Raw genomic sequence first — 27,071 nt, forward strand, 5'->3', positions numbered from 1 at the left:
CAATGTACCAAAGGCGGCAAGGGCAAAATACAGGGAGAAAAAGGCTATTACTATTTTGTACAGAAACCATACGGCAGTTATAACAGTCGAGGGGCACAAAAAGGAAGCAGTGATTGAGCAGGGAGTGAGACAGGGTTGCAGCCTATGCCCTATGTTATTCAATCTGTGTATTGAGCAAGGAGTAAAAGAAACAAAAAAACAGATTTGGGGTAGGAATTAAAGTTCAGGGAGAAGAAATAAAAACTTTGAAGTTTGCCGATAACATTGTAATTCTGTCAGGGACAGCAAAGAATTTGGAAGAGCAGTTGAACGGAATGGACAGTGTCCTGAAAGTAGGATATAAGATGAACGTCAACAAAAGCAAAACGAGACTAATGGTGTAGTCGAATTCAATTAGGAATTAAATTAGGAAATGAGACACTTAATGTAGTAGATGAATTATGCTATTTGGGAAGCAAAATAACTGATAATGGTCAAAATAGAGAGGACGTAAAATGTAGACTTCCAGTGACAAGAAAAGCATTTCTGAAAAGACAAATTTGTTAACATCAAGTATAGATTAAAGTGTCAGGAAGTCCTCTGTGAAAGTATTTGTATGGAGTGCAGCTATGTATGGAAGTGAAACATAGATGATAAACAGCTTAGACAAGAAGAGAATAGTAGCTATCACATGTGATGCTACAGAAGAGTGCTGATGATTAGATGGATCAACCATGTCACTAATAAGGAACTACTAAGTAGAATTAGGGCGATGAGAAATTTGTGGTACAGCCCGACTAGAGGAAGGGATAGGTTGGTTAGACACTTTCCGAGGTATCAGGGTTCAAAAATGGCTCTGAGCACTATGGGACTTAACATCTATGGTCATCAGTCCCCTAGAACTTAGAACTACTTAAACCTAACTAACCTAAGGACATCACACAACACCCAGCCATCACGAGGCAGAGAAAATCCCTGACCCCGCCGGGAATCGAACCTGGGAACCCGGGCGTGGGAAGCGAGAACGCTACCGCACGACCACGAGATGCGGGCAGGTATCAGGGGAACACCAATTTGGTACTGTGGTGAAGTGTACAAGGTAAATTTCGTAGAGTGCGACCAAGAGATGAATACAGTAAGCTAATTCAGAAGGATGTAGTTTGCAGTAGCTACTCAGACATGAAGAGGCATGCACAGGCTAGAGTACCATGGAGAGCTGCATAAAACCAGTCTTCATACTGAACTCTAGACCTACTTTCTCTTTGCTAAAGAATGACAAATAAATATTTGATACGACGTTAGATACTTGTGTACTTTCAACATTGCAGGACAGTCAGCAATCATGATAATCTGGTATATAAGAAATTATCAATCTCGATTGTGGTAATGAAATCACTTTTTACCTAGGTTTCAGCCCAAATAATCGAGCCTTCCTCAGAAGATATACCTGATTCTATAATATGTCTACGACGCGTAGTAGCATTTTAAAAATGCGGTACATACGCACTAAGTCAACACCAATACTTGACTTAAGCCCTGGTGTGCGCCTCGTCTCCATGGACGCCGTACGGTGAGCCTCGGGAACTCACGTGAAACTAAGTAGGACTAGACAACGGGATGCAAATCAACATGGCGGGGAACATTGTGCATGTCTAACTAACACCATGATTGTCGAAGATAAAAGACCAATGCAGTTGTATCTTAAATAACTTATAGTATGGTTGAGGATCTTAAACATAATGCCTCTGCCCCAAGTTATGACTAAAGTATAATCCTACATGTTGTACCTTGAGATTTCAAAGTATAGTTCAACCGTTTATAATTTTCAAATCGATTCATTCTGGGCTACGGGCAATGATTTGCTTGCTCGGCGTAAAGACGAAATTGCGAATAAACATGACAAGATGCATTGTAGCTTGATGAGTAAGGTTAATGTAGACAAGAAGTCAACTAGTTACAATAGAGCAACAACCGTACCAAAAGAAAATTATGAACGTGTCAGTAATAAAACAAATGTTGTTTTTTCACCTTCTGATTGTGCACTATTAGCAAAGGGCTTAAATATAATGTTGAATCTAGGATTACAGAAACAAAAATCATGGAAAATCTAACAGTAGATCTTAAAGTCGGTTTAGAGTGGTCGAAAGCCGCAAGAAATACGCAAAGACGCATAGTCTTTCAGCTTTGCTAAATTTTAGAAAGTAACATAAAGAACAATCAAAAGGATGGTGACACACGTAAGACCATAAAAAGTATCAATCAGAAGTTAATACAGAACGATGCCATAGTTACGAAATTCGATAGTTATTTCCACTAAAACGGAATATATAAATAAAACAGAAGCGTTCTTAAATGAAAATGGGATTGTCCCACTTGATACTGATCCCACTCCCGTGGTGCAGAAAGAAATAAGGGTTGGGCTTCAGAACTCTAAAAAGTTAACAGGCGAGTTCCGCAAAAAGCGACTTATCAATATGAATCCCAAACCACCTAAGACGAGTTGTCAGTTTAAGATTTACAAATGTAATCATCCGATAGGCCCGATCGTGGTTAGTACTGGGAGTGCCTACCACAAGTTAGCTAGATTTCTGCATCAGAAAATAAAAGATAATTTTGTGCTTGCAAAGAATTACGTCGTTAAAAATTCTACGGAGTTAGCCTACGCTTAACGTGCTCTGAAAACTCCAAGTTAGTGTCTTTCGATATAACAAGTCTATACACCAATGTTCCGGTGGATCAAACTCTCCAGATTTTAGAAGGTAATCTGCATCAGTATAAGAAAATGTCGGACAATGAAATAGATGAGTTAATTAAACTTCTGCGTAATGTGTTGAAACATAATTATTTCCTATTTATCGAAAAAGTATATTCCAAACCGTGTGGACTAGCAATGGAAAGCCCGCTGCCTGGCATACTGTCTGAAATTTTTCTAAATTATTTAGAACGTGTTTTTTTCGCCAGTAAGGTAAACATCATGGATAATAAAACCTTTTACGCAAGTTATGTAGACGATATACTTATTATTGACGGTAACCAAAACGACATAGACAAAGTTTTCCTAACATTTAACGAGCTCCATGCGAAGATTAATTTTACACTTCAAAATGAATCCTCTAACAGATCTTTAAATTATTTAGATCCTACCCGCAGTATAGTAGATAGGCAAATTGCTTCAGCATTTTTCGTAAAAGTACATACTCTGATAATATCATACCAGCCGATTCCGCCCATCCGCAAGCTCATAAGTTAGCTGTCTTTGATTCCAGTATACATCGTGCCCTGACAATTCCCCTGTCTCCCGATGCTTCAGAATCTGAATTAGTAGTACTTGAGGAAATTGCCTTAAATAATTGTTACAAGGCTGACTTGGTGAAGCAAATGTACAAGAAGAAACTAAATAAAAGAAATAACACGTCATCTACATTAGATGATGGAGGAGAATGCTTAAGAATCATGTGTTTAAGGTAGCATTTTCAACGAATAATAACCTGAAAAAAACTTTGCTCAATAAACTGCAGGTGTTACATGACAAAGTATTTCAGTCCAGGATTTATCAAATCACCTGTGGGGATTGCTCGAACTATTATATCGGTGAAACTGGCAGAGCCATTGCTACTAGATATATGGAGCACATTCCAACCAAAAGAGGTGACGGCACACGAGGTTCCTCCTTCACTGAAGACCTGATCTAAATGGCACATGTGTCTCATCCCCTAACCAGCACGGAACTACTTCATTATGAGATTAAGGGTACTAGATTAGAAAAACTAGAAGAAATGGAGATTTTTAAACATCTGCAGTTTAATGGATAATCTCATTGATGAGCAACTTCAGTTAAAAAAAACGAAACAAGAGTATTTTTGAATGTGTTACGCCATTATTTAGAATGTCATGACCAGATAATGGTTGGTGGGCAGGAGCAGTGCAGTTTTTTGGTGGCGGTGTGACACAGATGGTCGGTGTTTGCTGTATTCTACTTTAGATATCCCTTAAGGTATGGCTAAAATGCGTGCATTTCAGCACGTTACATTTTGTTATATGATTCCCATCAGGTGGACTTTCCACATACGGTGGTTACATAATGTGGCACACATGGTTTTTAAATAATTAAGATTCCAGCATCTATCTCATAGACAATAGTTATATTCACATAAGTGATTACTAGCCCACGAGAGATGAAATGGACCCTGAGGTGACAAGATGAAGTTTAGCTGGTCCGTCTCGACTTTTTGGGATTTAATTCCTTATACATTTATTTGTAGCTGATATTAAGAGACGACTTCATGTTTGTCCATTTATGGCATGCATATGGGCATATTAGAAGCTATCTTTTTTTAATTCTTCCCTGTGAAGAACATGCCGTTTCCCATGTCAAGTGTCCACAAAGTTTTCCTATGTGTTTTTTCGGGTGAAGCACGTTTTATGATATCATATCTATTTAACAATAGTCTTTAATATTAGAGGCCATAATTCTCTTTTATAGAGCGTAGTGGAATTGACATCTGTCGGTCGATAAAGTATAAGGGCGATGAAAGGGTGCTGCACGTCCGTTCACACAATTACCATATTTTCTCACACATAAAATTTAATTTGACCTTCGTTGATCATTTTCTATTACATGGCGATGAAGTAGTGTTGTTCATTCACGTTATTTTTAGTAATGAGGTAAAAAATTAGTCTTCTTAATATTCTTCATTCAGCGCATCTCAGCAATAAGAAGTGTATCTACTTCAACTGATAAAAACACCTACTCGACCGTCTGTGTACAGAATAACCGAGATATTCCATTATGGCGTTTACATACTACAATTTCACTGTTTTATGTCCTATTTCATCTTTCATGAATAACGACGGGTGTATAATGCAGCATTCGTTGTGAAAGGGCCGATATATTCTAATAGTATAAGTTGGGGTAGTGGGTTCACACTTACATAAATCCATGCACAGTTTGTTCCATTTTAGTCATAACCTGGTGCATAGGCTTAATGTTTAAGATTCTCAACCATTATCTAAGTTATTTATTTATAATATAACTGCATTGGTCTTTTATCCTAGACAGTCATGGTCTCAGGCATGCGCAATTTTTCGCGCCATGTTGATCTGCATTGCGTTATCTAGTCCTGCTTAGTTTCACGTGAGGTCCCTAAGCCCACCGCACGGCGTCCATGGAGACGAGGCGCACGCCAGAGCTTAAGTCTTGGTGTCGACTTAGTTCGCATGTAACGAATTTTTAAAATGCCACTACGCCTATTCAGGCTGTTTTCGTTTTATTTCTAGAACATGCCCTCTTAGACAAATTATAGATTGAGGCATATCTTCTGAAGATGGCTCAATTATTTGGGCTGAAACCAATGAAAAGGTTTGTTCCATTACCGCAATCCAGGCTGATGGATTCTTATATATTAGATATTTGTGTTAGTTGTAAAATGATTAGCGTGTCCCAGTCCACCTATAGTGAAGGTATGACTTGACTCCGGGAAAGAATTGCGTTATTTTCACAGTTCATAACTTTGATTTATAGAACATTATATCTGTTGAGATACTTCTTTGCACTTGCAGTATCGGAAAGTGTATTTAGCATTGTAAAAGCTTAAAAGTGTGTTGAATGGACTGAAGAACATAATTTCTGTGCAGATTATAAACAAAAGTTCACAGTCATCAGTAACCCTTGACGTTGTAACTTGCAATACTAACATATTTCGAGTATCACATTAATAATTTAAGTATGGTTTGATGCTGAGGATATTAATTTTCTTGGAAAGTAAAACTAAATTAGTTCTTGACTATGAAAGTCCATATGGAGGCATACCAATGAACGTCATTAATAAAAATTGCTGTGTTAACAATATCGACTAAAGTTTGATGTCATTTTTCCCTTTTTTTTAATGGTAGAAATGATTTTTTTGTGAATTTAGAAATTTGCTAAAGTTATGTCTTAGATATCATATCCCAGCCCTGCCATGGTATTTTACTGTCGCCCTGAAGAGACTGACATTTGAATGAAGTACTATTGAATGTGAAAATAAAGGTCTTGAAAAAGCTGATCTTTCATGATTTCTAACTCAAAACGTTTCCCTGAACCTCCACTATGTGATTATTACCAAGCATACTACTGTGATCTATTCAATTTTCATTTTCTTAATCGTTATTTTAAATATTGCTAAATTTTTGATGCAGAAGTTGTTCTCAGCAATTTGTTCATCCCTTGAATATTAGAATTTGCTGTTTTTCATGCAGTAACTAGCATTTAAATACATGAGTACATTATGTAAACTTCAGAAGCAGGGTACCTACTTTATGATTATAATTTCTCGAAAATACACATTTTCACTAACGATAAATTCGACTAACCAGTGTAATAGTTGCAGTTCACTGCAGTGACTCTTTATTAGGACAGTGGGTTTAGTTGGCATATTAAAGATTAGCCCTACACTTTGTCTCCTCATGTCAGTCAATTTTCTTCAGAATCGGTGACATTCTGGTAAACTGAATACATAAAATCGCAATCGATTTTTATCTATATCGGTTCAAGTGGGAGGGGTACAGTACATGGTTTCATCAATAGAAAGTCCATCCTTTTCCATGGTAGTCTGAAAGTTCGATACCTAATCACATATTATAGGTCTAACACAACTTTGAAGTTTTAGCAACTTGGAATGAACATAGAGACATGAAAATGTAAGAGGTGGTTAATAGCTTGATACCTACCATCCAGCTGTGCAGTTCTAAATAATCGCTTTAAATCAGATTGTTATGAAGGTATTAGGGCCATAAATTTAAGTCTAGTGCTGTTTAAATTTATTTAATGTCCTGATCACCTTATACATTGTAATGAAACACTTAAGTCTTTCTATAAGGACACTGGTAAAATGAATATAAAACAAGTCATATGTGTAAACAGCATATTCGTTTTATTTAATTATAAATTTCAGATTACCATAGGATCTCATTCCACTTTGGGCTCACAACAGTGAAAAGAGAAATCCATTGAGATACCTGAAATGCATATTTTAGCAGAATTTATAAAAATTGAATCTGAGACATACGTTGTTTGAATAATACAGACAGTCTCATTTTGCATTACCTCCATGCCCTTCTGTAATGTGAAATAAAATTTAAAAGAAAATAAAGACAGTACTTACAGTAAATTACATACTAAGCGAAAACATCAGATGAAAGAATATCATCATTGAGCAAGTAATGCTAAAATCGTCTTAAGTAAGATGAATTTTTACCAATGAAAACATAATATTACTTAAGCTCTTTGTCAAAAGTGTCAATTGTGTTTTCACTTTAATAACATTGTTATAGGTTGAATTGAAGCACAGATTCAATATTTTCGTAAATTCTCCTCGTTGTGTTATTTATTTAAGTTTTAGAGTCGTTTGAGAAAGCAACAACAAGTTTTAAGACACCGATTTAATCACTACTACATAACACATTGCTGAGGAAAAAGACAGAGGAAAATTTCATCATTCTGTACACTTATCCTACATAATTTACACTCATAGACACATAGATTAGCTACAGCCTAGACAAACACCAATTATTGTAGAAAATACTTGTCTGTATTTATGTTAAATGTCAGTGTTGAAACGTTTTTAAATACATTACCCTGTAGTTTCACCTGTGAAAATTTGCATAGTTACAAAAATAAATTTGTATTATCATTTACTGAGCTAGTTATGACACTGTAAAGGATGGAGAACATGTAATTATTTTTCAACTAGGACATTTCTTCTCATGATTTTCACATGCAACCAGTTGGTTTATTGATCTCATCTGATGTAAATGATCAAAACATTTGGCTTTGGTAATCTGTTGAACAATTTTCGATGTGATCAATATGTAAAGATTTAACTTTAAATCGGCTGCCATCTCAGTGATGCATAAATGTTCATGAAAGGTTAGTTTCATAGTAATTCCGATTAATAAAAATGGTAAACATCATTCTACAATCCAGCTACTTACCAGTGACGAAAAGGTTGATCTCACTTTTATTCAAAATGTAGAGCATTCCACATAATGAAATGAAATTCACCATTTATATTACCAGAGCTTTTGTAGTTAATTAAAGGGCAACAGAGCCTATTGAAAACCAGCAACTGCTGTCAGAGTCATTATCTGTGGTCTTGGTGTAGTTGGACATACCTTTGGAAAACATTCTTAATTGTTTAATCTCACTGTATGGCTCTTTAATTTTTGTGTTAGTCACAATGAAAAATGTCTTAATAACAAGGTAGAAACAGGCCCCTTACTCGATTCATATTCTGTGTAGCAGTTTAATAAATATCTACAAAGGGGTAACAATAGCTGTTCAGCCAGTTGCATCTTTCATAATGGGTAACAATATTCATTATACAAACGAACATGTTGTAAAAAGAGTAAGTCACTCATGTGTAAGAAAAGGAAAGCAGAAAATGCAAACTTCTGTCGAATTATTTCACCCTTGTCTTAACTCTTTATAGCACATCACATCAGGTACAAGCACTCACTTCATTGCAGTCACATAGCAAGTGGAGTTAGGATTTCTAATGCTTCAAGAATCTCTGGAGATAATACCAGAAATTACGATTATTGAATTCCGAGTAACAACGGGAAGTGGGAAGCCCCGTGTATTTTCAGTGTCACACAAATGTTGAGTGCACTTCCGTGCAGGAAACTGCGTGGTTGTGATGGTGATGATGATTCATGTTGTTTGCTACGGGCAGTGCACAGTTGTCTCCCATCGCCAACGACGCTCCAGCATTCGCCGCATGCCCAGCACCGCGCTTGATGATTGGGCAGAACAGTTGCGAAAAGGTGGTGCGGAACTGCCGGCTCATGGTGCAATACAGGATGAAGTTGACGGCGCCGTTGAAGAGCGCCAGCATGTCCATCACCTCGCTGAACAGCTTGTAGCAGTTGAGGAAGAAGCACGGCCGCAGCAGCACGCTCAGTAGGCCGAGCACGCCGCTGGGCACCTCGGTTGCCAGGAACAACAGCAGCACGGCCACGAGCATGCGCGTGGTGCGGTGCGCGCGCTGACCGCGGCCCGTCAGCTCGGCGTGCCGCCGCCCGCTGCGAACCAGCGTGCGCACCAGCCACACGCTCAGCAGTGAGAGCATGGCGCACGGCACCAGCCGCAGCACCACCTGCAACAGCCGCGGCGCCATAACAATCGCAACGTGTCATGGCGAGCTGGCAACAACATCATTGTCTGCAGCAGTCATGGCAGAAGCCACAAGCTCAGCAGTGAGAGCATGGCGCACGGCACCAGCCACAGCACCACCTGCAACAGCTGCGGCGTCGAAACAATCGAAATGCGTCATGGCGACATGGCGACAACAACACTGTCTTCAGGAGTCATGGAAGAAGCCGCACACTCAGCAGTGAGAGCATGGCGCATGGCACCAGTGTAGCTTCACCTGCAACAGCCGCGGCGCCAAAACAATCGAAACGCGTCATGGCGAGATGGTGACAACAACACTGTCTGCAGCAGTCATGGCAGCAGCCACCAACCAAGACACAGCAGCAGTGGGGAAGTAACCAATGTTTAGACTTTTACGAGTTCCAATCCAGCAGTGTACTGTATAGTCTCGTCCATGTGCTTTGGTCGTTTAGTTTTTCAATTTTTGCATATTAATATAATATTCAATAGACCAAGATCTAGCGTATTCGTTTGTGTCGGATTTTGTCGACATTTTACAAGTTCCTAGACAGAAACGAATTATCTAGACTCACATGTGTGCTTCTGTCGTTCAGTTTTTTAAACACTGTACGTTAAAAAAGTTTATTAGACACAGTTCTCGTATTTTCGTCACTGTCTATACCAAAGTTTGGTAGCGCATGTCGATAGTCGTTTGTTTGTTCATTAATAATTGGCAACCAATGCTGTACAATCGCAATAAAATCATAAGATGTTCAATTGACTTTCTTATTAGAACACATTACGCGTTTTTGGATTACACCCATCTTCAGACATCTCTTACAAAACAGTACAGCACACTCAACACGTCTCAACGTTACAGAAATTGAGATCGGGTCATATGAATTACATACCACAAACTTCAATTCCTTCCTAACCAACTAGGCATATAGCGTTGACAACTCAAAGAAAGTGTCCAATAACATACGACTATAGCTCGAACAATGGAAAATCCAGGATGGAATGCAACAATAGCAGAGAGGGAAAGTTGCTACTCAACCATATAGCGGAGATGCTGAGTAGCGATATGCACAACAAAAAGATTCACACAATTGTAGCTTTCGGCCTGTGCGTGAGTGTGTGAGTGTGTGTGTGTGCGTGTGTGTGTGTGAGTGTGTGTGTGTGTTGTGCTGACAAAGGCCTTTATGGCCGAAAGCTATAATTGTGTAAATCTTTTTGTTGTGCCTATCACGACTCAGAATCGCAGCTATATGGTGAAATACGAATAAAACTGCAACAAAAGCAGTTTTGGAGCAGAGCATATACTGACACTAGACACGTCAACTAGCAGAGAAGTGCGCTTGTTAGGGGGAATGTCAGATCACTTAATTGGGCAGGTAGGTTAGAAAATTTAAGGACGGAAATGGATAGGTTAAAGTTAGATATAGAGGGAATTAGTGACGTTCGGTGGCAGGAGGAACAAGACTTCTGGTCAGGTGACTACAGGTCTATAAACACAAAATCAAATAGGGGTAATGCAGGAGTAGGTTTAATAATGAATAGGAAAGTAGGAATGCGGTTAAGTTACTACAAACAGCATAGTGAACGCATTATTGTGTCCAAGATATATTCGAAGCCCACACCTACTACAGTAATACAAGTTTATATGCCAACTAGCTCTACAGATGACGAAGAAATTGAAGAAATGTATGATGAAATAAAAGAAATTATTAAAAAAGTGAAGGGTGACGAAAATTTAATAGTCATGGGTGACTGGAATACGGTAGTAGGAAAAGGGAGAGAAGGAAACGTAATAGGTGAATATGGATTGGAGTTAAGAAATAAAGAGGAAGCCGCCTGGTAGAATTTTGCGCAGAGCACAACTTAATCATAGCCAACTCTTGGTTTAAGAATCATGAAAGAAGGTTGTACACATGGATGAACCCTGGAGATACTAAAGGGTATCAGATAGATTATATAACGGTAAGACAGAGATTTAGGAACCAGGGTTTAAATTGTAAGACATTTCCAGGGGCAGATGTGGGCTCTGACCACAATCTATTGGTTATGACATGTAGATTAAAACTGAAGAAACTGCAAAAAGGTGAGAAATTAAGGAGATGGGACCTGGATAAACTGAAAGAACCAGAGGTTGTACAGAGTTTCAGGGAGAGCATAAGGGAACAATTGACAGGAATGGGGTAAAGAAATACAGTAGAAGAAGAATGGGTAGCTTTGTGGGATGAAGTAGTGAAGGCAGCGGAGGATCAAGTAAATAAAAAGACGAGGGCTAGTAGAAATCCTTGGGTAACAGAACAAATATTCATTTTAATTGATGAAAGGAGAAATTTAAAAATTCAGTAAATGAAGCAGGCAAAAAGGAATACAAACGTCTCAAAAACGAGATCGACAGGAAGTGCTAAATGGCTAAGCAGGGATGGCTAGAGGACAAATGTAAGGATGTAGAGGCATATCTCACTAGGGGGAAGATAGATACTGCCCACAGAGAAATTAAAGAGGCCTTTGGAAATAAGAGAACCACTTGTATGAACATCAAGAGCTCAGATGGAAACCCAGTTGTAAGCAGAGAAGGGAAAGCAGAGAGGTGAAAGCACTATGTAGAGGGTCTATACAAGGTTGATGTACTTGAGGACAACATTATGGAAATGGAAGAGGATGTAGATGAAGATGAAATGGGAGATACGATACTGCGTGAAGAGTTTGACAGAACACTGAAAGACCTGAGTCGAAACAAGGCCCCCGGAGTAGACAACATTCCATTGGAACTACTGACACCTTGGGAGAGCCAGTCCTGACAAAACTCTACCATCTGGTGAGCAAGATGTATGAAACAGGCGAAAAACCCTCAGACTTCAAGAAGAATATAATAATTCCAATCCCAAAGAAAGCAGGTGTTGACAGATGTGAAAATTACCGAACAATCAGTTTAATAAGACACAGCTACAAAATACTAACACGAATTCTTTACAGACGAATGGAAAAACTGGTGGAGGCCGACCTCGGGGAAGTTCAGTTTGGATTCTGTAGAAATACTGGAACACATGAGGCAATACTGACCTTACGACTTATCTTACAAGAGAGATTAAGGAAAGGTAATCCTACGTTTCTAGCATTTGTAGAGTTGGAGAAAGCTTTTGACAATGTTGACTGGAATACTCTCTTTCAAATTCTAAAGGTGACAGGGGTAAAATACAGGGAGCGAAAGGCTATTTACAATTTGTACAGAAGCCAGATGGCAGTTATAAGAGTCGAGGGAATGAAAGGGATGCAGTCGTTGGGAAGGGGGTAAGACAGGGTTGTAGCTTTCTCTAAGACTGAAAATGCTGGAAACGTAGGTTTGCCTTTTCTTAATCTTTCTTGTAAGATAAGTCCTAAGGTCAGTATTGCCTCACGTGTTCCAGTATTTCTACGGAATCCAAACTGATCTTCCCCGAGGTCGGCTTCTACCTGTTTTTCCATTCGTCTGTAAAGAATTCGTGTTAGTATTTTGCAGCTGTGACTTATTAAACTGATAGTTCGATAATATTCACATCTGTCAACGCCTGCTTTCCTTGGGATTGGAATTATTATATTCTTCTTGAAGCCTGAGGGTATTTCGCCTGTTTCATACATCTTGCTCACCAGATGGTAGAGTTTTGTCAGGACTGGCTCTCCCAAGGCCGTCAGTAGTTCTCATGGAATGTTGTCTACTCCCGGATCCTTGTTCGACTCAGGTCTTTCAGTGCTCCTTCAAACTCTTCACGCAGTATCGTATCTCCCATTTCATCTTCATCTACATCCTCTTCCATTTCCATAATATTGTCCTCAAGTACATCGCCCTTGTATAGATACCCTACATACTCCCGCCAGCTTTCTGCTTTCCCTTCTTTGCTTGGAACTGGGTTTCCAACTGATCTCTTGATATTCATACAAGTGGCTCTCCTTTCTCCAAAGGTCTCTTTAATTTTCCTGTAGGCAGTGTCTATCTTCCCCCTAGTGAGATATGCCTCTACATCCTTACATTTGTCCTCTAGCCATCCCTGCTTAGCCATTTTGCACTTCCTGTCGATCCCTTTTTTTAGACGTTTGTATTCCCTTTTGCCTGCTTCATTTACTGCATTTTTATATTTTCTCCTTTCATCAATTAAATTCAATATTTGTTCTGTTACCCAAGGATTTCTACTAGCCCTCGTCTTTTTACGTACTTGATCCTCTGCTGCTATCACTACTTCATCCCTCAGAGCTACCCATTCTTCTTCTACTGTTCTTCTTTCCCCCATTCCTGTCAGTTGTTCCCTTATGCTCTCCCTGAAACTCTGTACAACCTCTGGCTTAGTCAGTTTGTCCAGGTCCCATCTCCTTAAATTTCCACCTTTTTGCAGTTTCTTCAGTTTTAATCTACCCGAATAGTATATGGTTGTGAAAACACACTTCACCACTTAGAAACAAATAATCCCGATCTACTAACGGCTATGGAAACGGATACAGGGATTAGTAAATATAGGGCTGTCGTTGCGAGATTGCATAACGTAACTCCGAGAAATAAACAAAAAGTATTTCTATTCCAAAAGTACATAAAAATTCGTTTGATGTCGTCGTGTGAGAAAATCTCCATTTCTTCCAAATTAACAAACTAAATGTAGACAAGATGTAGCTTTAACTCAAAGAAACAGCGACGGCAATTGAGAGATTCACACTAAATAAATTAACAAGTGACAACCTGATCCCGCATGGCAAACGCAACACATGTGAACACTGTTTCAGTAAGAACTAAAGAATCATGCCATATTCAAACGAACGGAAAACCTTCAGGATTGGCCACTTTCTCAGAAGCTACAAATTTAAAGCGAACGTCAATGCGAGATGCTAATAATAGTTTCCACAACGAAACTTTGTCTCGAAACCTGGCTGAAAGTCGAAAGAGATTCTGGTCGTATGTGAAGTATCTAGCGGCAAGACACAATCAATGTCTTTCAGCGCGATAGCAATGGAAATACCATCGATGACAGAGCTGCTAAAGCGGAGTTACTAAACTCAGGGTTCCGAAATTCCTTCATCGAAGGAGACGACGTAAGTGTTCCAGAATGCGAATCAAGAACAGCTGCCAACATCAGTAACATCGAAATAGGTTTCCTCGGCGTAGTGAAGCAACTTAAATCACTTTATAAACGCATGTTTCCGGTCCAAATTGTGTACCAGTTAGGTTCCTTTCGGAGTATGCTGGTGCAACGGCTCCGTACAATTGTATACAACCGCTCATTCGACGGAATATCCATAATCAAAGCCTGAAAAGTTGCACAGGTCATGCTAGTATTCAAGAAAGGCAGTAAGAGTAATCCACTAAATTACTGACCTATATAATTAACGTCGATATGCAACAGGATTTTAGAACATATACCGTTTTCGAACATTATGAATTACCTCGAAGAGATCGGTCTATTGACACCTAGTCTACGCGGATCTAGAAAACATCATTTTGGTGAAATCCAAAAAGCTCTTTTCTCACACGAAGCATTGAGTGCTACCGATAACGGATTTCAAATTGGCGCCGAATTTCTAGACTGCGAGAGGGCTTTTGAGACCGTACCTCAAAAGTGACATGCAATATAATTGCGTTCTTATGGAATATCATCTGAGTTATGTGATGTGTTCGTAATTTCCTGCCAGAGAGGTCACAGTTTGTAGTAATTGACGGAAAGTCATCGAGTAAGAGTGAAAGGATTTCTGACTTTCCCCAAGGTACTATTATACGCCTTCTGTTGTCCCTAATCTCTGTAAAAGATTCAGATATATCGTCTAGTGAAGTCATCAGAAGATCCGTACGAACTGCAAAACGACTTAGATAATGCGAAAATTGGCAACTGACCGTAAATAATGAAAACTGTGAGGTCATTTACATGAGCGCTAGAAGGAATCCCTTAAACTTCGTTTACATAATAAAGCAAGAAAATCTAAAGGCCATAAACACAACTAAATACCTAGGAATTACAGTTATGAATAACGTAAATTGGAAAGGACACATAGAAAATGCGGGAAGGGAAATCAAAGACTGCGTTTTGCTGGCAGAACACAGAAGATTCTGCGGAGGTACTAAAGTAGACTGCCTAGACTACGTATGTCCTTTCGCTTTTGGAGTACTGTTGTGTGGTGTGGAATCCTTACCTGGCAGGACTAATTGAGTACGTCGAGGAAATTCGAAGAAGGACAGCTCGTATTGTATTATTGGGCAATTGTGGAGAGGGTGTCACGGATATGATACAGGATTTGGGATGAACATCATTAAAACAAACGAGATTCTGGTTGCGGCGTTTTCTTCTCACGAGATTTCAATTACCGGCTTTCTCCTCCGAATGCTAAAATACTTTGTTGACGCCGTCCTGCATAGGGAGAAACGATCGTCAAAATAAAATAAAGGGCATTCAGAGCTCGCACGGAATGACATAGGTGTTCGTTTCTTCTGCGTGAGGTTCGAGAGTGGAATAACAGAGAATTATTCTGAAGGTGGTTCGATGAACCCTATGCCAGGCACTAAAGTGAGCTTTGCCACGTATCCACGTAGATATGGATGTAAATGTGGTCACAGTCACTAGGGTGGACCAATACTATCACCACCACCAGCCATTACAGAATAACTGGTCAGGCACCATAATCCACACAGTATAGGTTTGGTATTAGCTGCAACTTGTCAACTTGCTTTGCTGCCTCCCACTGAATCTCAAGACTGATCAGCGAAAGCATGACATGTGGCACCACAACAAACACAATGTTCCACAGGCACACCATGAAGGGCATGCAGACGGAACACTGCCCACAACAGCCATGGCACTGAGCATTAAAGAGGGGCACAACCACTAGTCTCAACAGCTGTATCACCATCAGTTGACGTAATGAAACACAAACAACAATTCTGTCACCTTAATGCACATAGTGAAGTAGATGCGTTAGATGCAGTTTGTAATCGTGTAGTACTGCCTGCTGTTGCATACCATCCAGGCTGAGCAGTGCAAGTTTGATACATGCCACAAGCCCCAGTACCACGAGTAACTGTCACCTGTTAACAGTTAAGATGCTGTGGTGACACCGATGTGTACAGCCATAGCTCTGATCACTGTCATCGTATCAATAACTGCAGTGGGATTTAACTACATGCTTCCATCAGCTGCGAACCCACTTGCAGTTGTAATTCACAAACAGTTCTGCACCTCATGCATGCGGTGCACTGCACCTACTGCTTGCAGCCCAGAACCACGGCGTGCATCCTTGCAGTGTTTTCCCGCATACGAACATGCCATGAGATGAGCTGATAGAGCATGGAACATGGTTTTTGCCTCAGCACATATGCGATAACTACAGCACCGACACTTTAAGTGCAGGAAACCACCCACAGGTTCCATCCAAAGCGCTACTTGTAACAAGCACGTTGTCACAAATTAAAAAGGGGCACAGTCACCAATATTCGCTAGATGTATCGCGACCCATAGGCATCACTTGTCAACAGTTCTTCCACTATAACGTATATCGTCCAGTGCCCACAAGTAATGCTCGCTGCTTCTCTCTGTACACTGGAGTGTACACCAGTTGCAGCGTGACCAGTCATACCATAGAACATGGTACCAGTCACAGCAGCACGTGCAACACACACAGCAGCACTAATCATACAGGACAGTTGTCACCCCTAAATTCGAACCAGATAACTGCCTTCATCAGTAACGACACAGACGTTTTAACAGGAGTGTAATCGCCAACTACCGCATTACTGCGTTTGGGTGAAGCTGAGTTAAAGTTACGGAACCACAATGCACGTAGTGCAGTCCAAACTCTGGCTATGAGACGTGAGAGACGCATGGTTCCTCCCACTGCGTAACGTCATGTGTGCCAACTGCGGGCAACTAGGCACCTGGTACGTCGTGACATCACTTAATTAGTGCCTTCCTAGCACCACTCCAAACTGGAGTGTGGGAAAATTTACAGGATGTACGTCTGGATAGCAACCATTATCTCCCTTGTTTGTTCTTACGGCCCATACCCGAGATAATAGTCTGAAGCATTAAATTCGTTCCACTGTCTGCTATAATATCAGGTTCTCTAAACCTCCTCTTCTCACTTCTAACGTTTTCCGAAAATTCACATCTTTTCTTCTATCCTCAAAGAGCCTTTCATTAAGCCTCTCATAGTAATCAAACTGACCGGTAAGAAATACTTCTGCATCTCTGTTAACTTTCTCGACATCCCTCATTAATTCGACCTTATTGAGATCCCAAACATTTGAGTATTGTTCTTGTACTCCATACGCAGTCTTCTACGCACTTGAACAAAATTTTTCTCGATTTCTCCTAATATACTGTTGCTGGCCATTCACCTTCTGCACAGCAGAGATTAAGTTGTTGATTCATTTAATGGAGCTTGGTTAAGTCATGGTTCCATACCTGTGTGACATCGCATGGTTTTGGAACTATGATGTTACAAAATTGCATATCATTAATTATCTACTCAAACAGGACTAGAATATTTGTCCTACGAGTCCCCATTACCTTAGATTTACCCATATGCCAAGCAGCATATTGAAAGTCTAAGTCCTTGTACATTCGGAAAACAACAGCACTTACAGGTACACAACAGTGACGTCAGTAAGTAGACTCAAAATGCTGTTCACCCTATCTGACAAATTATTTGTGTACTTGTAGAAGAGGTACGGTCCTAACACATTTCCCTTGGGCATTCTGAGGTTATCTTCGTCTCTGATGAACACTAACTACCCACTACAAAACCGTAGATTCTATTACGAGGGTGGCCGAGCGGTTCTAGGCGCTTCAGTCCGGAACCGCGCGACTGCTACTGTCGCAGGTTCGAATCCTGCCTCCGGAATGGATGTGTGTGATGTCCTTAGGATAGTTAGGTTTAAGTAGTTCTAAGTCAATGGGACTGATGACCTCAGATGTTAAGGCCCATATTGCTTAGAGCCATTAGAACCATTTTATTACGAGGGTTATCCAGAAAGTAAGTTCCAATCCGACGCGAAATGGACACCATAGTGAAACCCCGATGAAACTTTCCACAGATGTGTTGGGTAGTTTCTCTAGTATGACTGTCGATCGCATCAAGGCACTCTTTTCTGTTGTGAGCGCACTGTGAGCGAGTAAATGTGCCTAGAACAAAGATTCTCCCGCCAAGTTGGAGGGTCAGCTGAGAGGCTTGGCCTTAATGAATGCAGCCCATCTAACACAACTGTCACACATTTCCTTCGTGGCAGTGAAGACGCTCCTGCAGCCTTTTCGATGGGAAGTGTTCGATCACCCACAACACAGCCCCAATTGGCTCGTCCTGAGTATCACCTCTATTCACATGAAACGCTGGATACGAAGAGAACACTTGGCCGCAGACTACGCGCTATAGACCAGCGTAGAGAATTATCGGAAAGCAGAAGCGGCTGCTTTCTATGACGATGGTGTTGGAAATTTGGTATAACGCTCCGACAAATGTCTAGGTCGGAGCGTCGACTATACGCGACTGGAATAGAAAAGGGAGGTAATGACAGTGGCACGTAAAGTGCCCTCCGCCACTCACCGTTGGGTGGCTTGCGGAGTATAAATGTTGATGTAGATATAGAGAAGTATCTGGAAAGTGTAGCTAACTCTTTCAAATAAAATGTTTCTCATTTTCACTGTGGTCTCCATTTAGCGACCGAACGGAACTTGCTTTCTGGACAATCCTCGTATTACCAAAAGCCTTCAGTTGTGTCATACAGCAGTAGACTCTCACTGATTGGAACCTCAACAAATCTATTTTCTGCTGAAATAGATGCTTTGGTCAACTTAATAGGAGAATTATCGATATGTTGACGATATCTGATATGTTTTGGTATACTTTATAAATGCAAGCAATTGTGATGACAGACCGCTCGAAACACTCCATAAATCGAACAGAAGTGGGTAAACCCGATTATTTGAATTGTTCAGATAAAAAAGAAACAGTCAAAGAGCCAAAGAAATAAAAAACCGAAAAAAATAGGATGTACTGTAAAGGATAAAAGTATATGTTGGTGGTAATTCTAATCCTGCAGCATTAAGATAAGATTGCTGAAAACGCAAGGTGGGGGGACAGCGGATCCACCGAGGTGAGTTCCCATATCCTGAGAAATGCTTTATTAATTTCGATGGCAAAATTTTGCTGTTGAGGGATCAGTTTTAAAGGAAATTTCACTTTTAGTTTGAGCAGTGAAGGGTTCATCGTAACTGAAAGGTTGCACACAATTACTTTTAGAAAAGATTTAACTTGCTTTTTAAGAAATTTAGTAGCGGAAAACGCTAGCTTTGGTGAGACAGTTTGTTCGACATGTAAAATTGAGTGAAATGAAAGTTGTGTTAGGTAGTGTCGAAAATTTGTGTAAGACTTTCGTCTAAAGCATTATAACGTAATAGTTGGAACAATAACAATTGTCGTAAACGTATGCAGTTGAAAGTACAGGATACTACAAGCAAAAAAGTCTCAGTAAACATAGGGTCGAAAATGCATACCGTAAGAGCTACGAGCAATCTTTCATCTTCGATAATGTGAAACAAATCAGTTCTACTGCAAGTTTTTTGCTTTCCATATTTTGGGAACTGGTAGAATGGACCAAAACATGAAAGAAAGGTCCAGTAAACATGTGCTCTAAAATGCATTCCTTAAGAGCTATGAGCATTTGGTCATCTTGGCTACTTTGAAGGACAACTCTTCTAATGATCAAGTGCTCGTAACTTTTAATGTATGCGTCTTAGAGCACATATTTGTTGGACATTTTTTTCTTATTTTGTTCCATACTACAAATTCCCAAAATATGAAAAGCAAAGAACTTGCAGTACAAGAGGTTTGTTTGAGAGTAAAGAAGATGAAAAATTGCTCGTAGCTCTTAAGATAAGCATTTTCGACCCTATGTTTACTGTGACTTATTTTCTTGTAGTATCATGTAATTTCAAATGTATGCATTTACGCCATTAATTATGATACACCCTGTATGTTCTTGAGTTGATAAAAGACGATATTCTTTAAATTGCAGTTATAACTATTACTACTTCACCTTGCAAATGAATACATTCGTTACAGAAACTATAGTATGGTACCATTTTCAGCCTATACTCATGCTTTGCCTTTCTCGTGATTCCATCGTATTGGACGGTCTTTCAGTTTTTTTAACTTTTTGTAGGGTTTTCTGAGCTGGGGTTGAGAAATGGTTAACAGAGTACAGCACAGTACACTGTCGAACATTTTCTAGACATAATGAAATATGCAGATATGCAGCCATTTTTATATGTGTTACCTTAATGTGAACACACACCAGTGTGTTGATTGTTTTTTTTTCTACATCGAACAGTCTTCACACAAACACTTCCCAGACCTTACGACCTGGCTCCAACTACACCACCAAGTGGACTATACCTGTCAGTATAGACTACTCGTTTTGCGTCCACATGTCAACACTTCAGCATCTCACGTACTGCTTTGCAGACGGTAAGACCTGCTCTTGCTATACGTACTTCGAGGTAATAACCAACATGAAACATAGTACTCTTATATCTATAATTACTAGTCTGTAAATGAAGTAATCACTGATGAAATATTGCTCAGTACATCTTCGTCAGTCACCAACAGAAATATCTGAAACTTGTAGCGGTTACATCTTGTAGAATATGTCTGTTGATATGCAGGATATTGTGTTCAGCTCGAGCCATGATTTATAATTCCACGCTGATAATATCAATTATGTTTATCAGAGACAGATTTGCTGGTCAAAGTGTTGACGCAGTACTGACCGAGCACACACCAGTGTGTTGATTGTTTTTTTTTCTACATCGAACAGTCTTCACACAAACACTTCCCAGACCTTACGACCTGGCTCCAACTACACCACCAAGTGGACTATACCTGTCAGTATAGACTACTCGTTTTGCGTCCACATGTCAACACTTCAGCATCTCACGTACTGCTTTGCAGACGGTAAGACCTGCTCTTGCTATACGTACTTCGAGGTAATAACCAACATGAAACATAGTACTCTTATATCTATAATTACTAGTCTGTAAATGAAGTAATCACCGATGAAATATTGCTCAGTACATCTTCGTCAGTCACCAACAGAAATATCTGAAACTTGTAGCGGTTACATCTTGTAGAATATGTCTGTTGATATGCAGGATATTGTGTTCAGCTCGAGCCATGATTTATAATTCCACGCTGATAATATCAAGTATGTTTATCAGAGACAGATTTGCTGGTCAAAGTACGCAGTACTGACCGAGTAGAGCCAGAAGCTGGCGTGGTAGAGCAGCCGGTCGTCGCGCTCGGCGGCGTCGCTGAGCCCCACGTGGTAGAGCGTCACCTCGCCCTCCGGCTCTCGCACCTGCGTCTCGCGGATCTCGAAGATGGCGATGGGCGGGCTGCAGGCGAGGGCGGGCAGTGCGTAGCACAGCGCGATGGCCGCGTGGCAGCGCCGAAGCGTGCACAGCGTGCGCGCGCGCTCCGGGTACCTGCCGGAGAGCAGGGGAAGGGGAGCTGCGGTCAGTCAGCACCTGAGGTACGTTGGCCTGCTGCACGGTGGCCAAGGAAGAAATGGCCTCGAAAACATTACGTGAACCTCAAGGTAGGCAACCCTGCTCACACTGTCTGTCCTGGAAGCTGATGATGTAACCCGGGTTGCCTATCATGATGTGCACAAATGGCACTAGTGTGCAAAACTTATGGACGACCTTAATAGATTAACATATTAACTAATGGGAGGAAATAATTGAAAATGTGAGAGCATGTTTCCACGGGTTTCCCTGTCATGCAGAGAAAGATGGACATGACTTGGCGTGAGGTCTGCATGATTGTAGCGCAATATGGGACTGACTTCCAACAAGTGGCAATTGAAGAACGCAAGAAGATTGTGAGTATGTGTGTTAGGTAGGATGTACAGTGCACAGGAATGGTGTACTTCATGACACTGTGGCTTCAGACAACATTTAGATGACTTCACATGGGGAATAAGGAAACTAGAAGTGGGACGAAGTGTGATGAGTGCAGCTCAGGAGTTTGGTAATGCTTACATCATTTTCACTTGCACAGGGTGCGTTTCAAACCACAGGCACTGCTGCCCGAGGTAGAGCACTGGTCGACCGTAGTAAACTACACCAGCAGAAGACCCTTCTTTGTCCAACAGGCAAGAAGGCACTCAGGTCGAACAATGGTTGCAATTACAATCACAGTTAACAGTCCGCCGGCCGAAGGGGCCGTGCGGTTTTAGGCGCTGCAGTCTGTAACCGCAAGACCGCTACGGTCGCAGGTTCGAATCCTGCCTCGGGCATGGATATGTGTGATGTCCTTATGTTAGTTAGGTTTAACTAGTTCTAAGTTCTAGAAGATAATGACAAGTTGAGTCCCATAGTGCTCAGAGCCACTTGAACCATTTGAACAGTTAACAGGACACCAAGGAATGCAATCTCACACTTCACTGCGGCACAGCGACTGTGCAAGTGTGGTCTCTGTCTTGCGAGCAGTACACTGTATCTTGTTGACACTCCCACATCGAAGGCACCGTTTGGGATGGTGCATAGAGACTGTATCAGCGAGGAGTTGAGTTCCATGCTGTACTCGAATAAGAGCAGACTGTCTGAGTAGTCATCCTGGACTTACCTTTGATGTGGCGTGTGGTGGGAACACGTAATACACTGAGGAATGTGGCGTCACCACTTCGACAATGCCTCCAAGCGCATGAATGTGGCGTGGTGGCATCCCGGATCCCCTCGTCCTAAGGAAGCTCATTTCGCCCCAAATTTCGGAAAAGTGATGGTCAGTATCTTTTTTCTATGAAGAAGGACCTCTTCTCATCGACTGAGCAGTATTGCAACAGAATTGTGAGGCTCAAAGAGCCCATCAAGAACAAGTGCAGGTGAAAGCTCTTGAAAATGATCGTGAATCTCCATGACAAAGCTAGAGTACACTTGAACTTCTCCAAAAAGTTTCTGGGGGAGATCCTGGAACATTGTCCTTACAGCATCGTCTCGACATATTACTCATATATCTTCAGCTCCTTAAATTAATCTCTGGAAGATCAGAAGTTCGTCTGTGCAGGACACTGAGGAAAACTGGATCTTTCAGCAACCCACAAGTTTCTACACTTAAGTGATTCACTCCCTTCATAAGCCTTGAGATTGGTGTGTTATTTTCAGTATCAATTATGTATAGTTACACTGTTCCACACGTAATTGTTATTAACATTTCCTTGCATGTAACTGTATTCTTGTTTTCATATCATCATGTCTTATACTTCATATGCCCTGGGACTGGATGATGTAGGTGCACGAACTACTGAGTGGTTAAAATTAAAGTGGAGCTACTCACGGAGATACAGTGTCAGCATTAATCATCATAATGCAGCGAAACTTGATAGGCATGCTAATATGTTGTTGTGGAACTAATTTACAGTAGAAAAATATTAGTTCGAAATGGTTCAAATGGCTCTGAGCACTATGGGACTTAACATCCTAGGTCATCAGTCCCCTAGATCTTAGAACTACTTAAACCTAACTAACCTAAGGACATCACACACATCCCTGCCCGACGCAGGATTCGAACCTGTGACTGTAGCAGTCCCGTGGTTCTGGACTGCAGCGCCTAGAACCGCACGGCCACCGCCACCGGGTATTAGTTCCAACTATTGCCACCTGGTGCACATTTGACATTGGATGCTGATGGTGTGACATGCATGCTGTCACTTGACAGGCAATAATATGAGTGAACAATAACGATGTCGAAAACAGAGACTGTGCAAAGAGCATAGAGACTTTATCAGCCAGCAGTTGGGTTCCATGCTGAACTCGGATGAGAGCAGACTCAGTCTGACTAGTGGTCCTGGACTTACCTTTGATGCAGTGAGTGGTGTGAACACATAATGCACTGAGGAATGTGGCGCCACCACTGCTTGTCAAACTGTTTTTGCCAACAGCAGCAATTAAAATGCCGCATTGAGAGAGTATCACTGACTGGACAGTCTGAGGAGAGGACCAGTGTCATTAAGTAGTTTAAAGAATTTGATAATAAAATTCGAAAATATGGGTGAGGTGAGTGTGGCATGAGGAAGAATATGGCATCCTATGCCAGTGGAATTGCGAGAGACATATTCGGTCTCCACCTGGTCTGAAGTATACAGGGATGTGTGGTTGAGATTTCACTGTAGCTGCCACCAGCAATTGCCAATCATGTCGTTTTGTGGATGCAGCTACTACTTGAAATCCTGAACTCATACTGAACAAACTGTGTAAGTGAAATTTCGTAAAACAAATTCGTTTGGTTCCTCATTAACACATTAATGTATCTACCAAGTTTCACTGCTGGATAACAATTACAGCAGACACTACGCCTACAGGAGTAGCTATACTTTAATTATAACATCTCAGTAAATCATATGCCCCGTTATCGGATGTAGCAAGTTGGGTTGCCTGCTGTGTGGAGTGACCATGTGGTTTGAGGTGCCATGTCACTGATTGTGTGGCCCCTCCCACTGGAGGTTCGAGCCCTCCCTTGGGAATGGGTGACTGTATGTTGGCATAAGTTAGGTTAAATTAGTTGAAGTAGTGTGTAAGTCTAGGGACCGATGACTTCAGCAATTTGGTACCTTAGGACTTCACACGCACACACACACACACACACACACACACACACACACACACACACACACACACACATTTGGATTGCCTATCATAAGGTGAGTGAAATATTTTCTGGGGCAGTTTTGTTCTGCTCCTTTCGGCATGTCAGCAGTGAACGACAGGTACTCACCTGAGGGAGATGTACCTCCAGACAGCCAGCGCAAGCGTCAGGCAGACGCTGACCGAGTGCAGCAGCAAGGAAAGATGGGCGTGAGCGAGCAGAAGCGCGGCCCAGCCGTAGGGGAACTCCCGCTGCTCGGGCAGCACGACGTACAGGTATGCGGCGACGGGCACGTACTCGAGCATCAGCAGCATGTCGGCGACGGCGAGCGCCGTCAGCAGGCGGTTGATGGGCGCGGCGGCCAGCTCGCGCCGCGTCAGCACCGCCACGTTGAGCGCGTTGGCCGCCGTGCCGAGCGCGCACACCAGCAGCGCACAGTAGCCGTGCGCGCGCCGGTACGCCAGCAGCGCCTCCTGCAGCGCGCCGCCGCAGTAGCACGCCGGCCTGCGCACAAGGGCGGCACACATCTCAGCAATCTGCTGTGGCGACCACTGGTGGGTCTCGCAAAACTGTAGACCTGCTAGTGGTGCCACAGATTTGGATGAGGTCGACTTGTTGTCAGTTGATCATGGCGTATTGTTGTCGCAACGTTTCGATGAGATTCGTAGTCGCCATCTTCTGGCGTTATTTTCCCCTCAAGATGACGAGGAGGAAACTTGTAGAATCTTAGAACGCTTTGCACTCCGACTGGCTTCCTGTATCCGCCTTCCGTCCCCTACACAAACCCTGTACGACCTCATCCCCTTCGCCCACCTACTCCTCTTTCTTGAACACGTCCGCACCCTGTATATTGCCTGCCAACTCGATCCCCCCCCCCCCCCCCCCCACACCACACCCTGTTGCCCCCTCCCTCTCGGGCCCGTGGCCGCGCCTTTACCGTTGGCTCAAATGGCTCTGAGCACTATGGGACTTAACATCTGTGGTCATCAGTCTCCTAGAACTTAGAACTACTTAAACCTAACTAACATAAGAACATCACACACATCCATGCCCGAGGCAGGATTCGAACCTGCGATAGTAGCGGTCACGCGGTTCCAGACTGAAGCGCCTAGAACCGCACGGCCACACCGGCCGGCGTTTACCGTTGTCTACCACCCTATCTCCATGCCCTTCACCTCCTTTCCCAACCCAACTTTCGGCACCTAGCCCTCCCATATGATGAACTTCGCCCGACGTCTATCCCTCCTGCCAACTCTAATCCCACCTTCTTCCTGCCTCCTCCTCAGGGCTCCCTCTCCTGCCCCTCCCTTCTCCTGAGCAGCTTTCTCCCTCCTACACCCCATCCCTCTCTCGTGCTCCCCTTCACTGTCCCTGCACTCCCTCCTGCCTTGTCTTCCCGCTTCATATCCCTCCCTGTCAGTCTCCTGCCACTTGGTGCACCTCCTGTCCCCTTCTTTTCCTCTTCCTCCACCCTCAGCATCACCACCAAACATTCCTCCCCTCTTTTTCCCTCCTCTCCAGCCTCCAGTATCTCAGCAGGACCTATCAGCGGTTTTTTTATTTTTCATGAGAGCTCCATCGTTTCCAGTGTTTTATTTAAGTGTCTTGTTATGTGTCATTTTTATCCTATGGCCACCTTTTAACTTGTGTTTGCCTCCAGTGCTCATTTCAGTGCACTTTGATTTGACAGATGTGTTCTTTTAACTTCATGTCGACTTTTCGCTGTCCCCCAGGGCACGTCAGCATCAGTGTATAAAAATATACTGTGTTTTTTATATCCCCCCTTTATCCCCCCTTTTTATGTATTTTTGTAAAGCCCATTGGCCGTAGAGCGGGTGGATTGTGCAACTGCCAGCCCTCCCCTGTCCATATGGGATAGGGAAATAAAATTAGAATGAAGGAAAAAAAATCTTGTTGAAACGTTGTGACATCATGAAGTCAATCAATAAAATTCGGCAAGAAAGTCTGCACTCTATTATGTTGCAAGTAGCTTGGTCTGCTGGATTCTCTTTCCAGCTTGTAAAATACTGTTCTTGGCTGTACCTGTGGAGCTGTCTGCTCCCTCTGCTGTCAGGGGCATTTCACCTCTCCTGTGCAATCTGGTAGATGCAGGCCTACGAGGAGAACACGACAAGTGCCATAACCTGATTTTACAGAAATTTTGCTCAATGGGAAAGGAGTGGAAATAAGTAAATTCACGTCTCAGCCTATCCATAGACATTCGACTGTGTCTGAGAAAACGACCGTCGTAGTTTCCGACATATTCTAGATGCATTTTAGGGAACGAGCTGCTCAGCCCAAA

General features: G+C 41.9%; 1 protein-coding gene across 1 annotated transcript; it reads right to left on the bottom strand.

Annotated features, from left to right (window-relative positions):
* Positions 1-8,606: 8,606 nt before the first annotated feature.
* On the bottom strand, positions 8,607-25,296 carry LOC124798763 (G-protein coupled receptor dmsr-1-like). Its single transcript, XM_047262292.1, has 3 exons — positions 24,899-25,296; positions 21,378-21,609; positions 8,607-9,113 (listed from the first exon to the last, which is right to left on the bottom strand). Exons 1-3 carry the CDS (start codon positions 25,294-25,296, stop codon positions 8,607-8,609), a joined length of 1,137 nt encoding a protein of 378 aa, XP_047118248.1.
* Positions 25,297-27,071: the final 1,775 nt, after the last annotated feature.

The sequence above is a fragment of the Schistocerca piceifrons genome, chromosome 5, assembly GCF_021461385.2.
Source record: "Schistocerca piceifrons isolate TAMUIC-IGC-003096 chromosome 5, iqSchPice1.1, whole genome shotgun sequence".
In the NCBI taxonomy this organism is placed as follows: domain Eukaryota; kingdom Metazoa; phylum Arthropoda; class Insecta; order Orthoptera; family Acrididae; genus Schistocerca; species Schistocerca piceifrons.

Excerpts from the sequence above, each read along its gene's own strand:
- LOC124798763 (XM_047262292.1), bottom strand. The coding sequence starts at position 25,296 with ATGTGTGCCGCCCTTGTGCGCAGGCCGGCGTGCTACTGCGGCGGCGCG. Across the intron at positions 21,610-24,898 it reads TGGAGGTACATCTCCCTCAG|GTACCCGGAGCGCGCGCGCA; the intron begins GTGAGTACCTGT and ends GCTCTCCGGCAG. Across the intron at positions 9,114-21,377 it reads CCAGCTTCTGGCTCTACTCG|GTGGTGCTGCGGCTGGTGCC; the intron begins GTCAGTACTGCG and ends CGGCTGTTGCAG.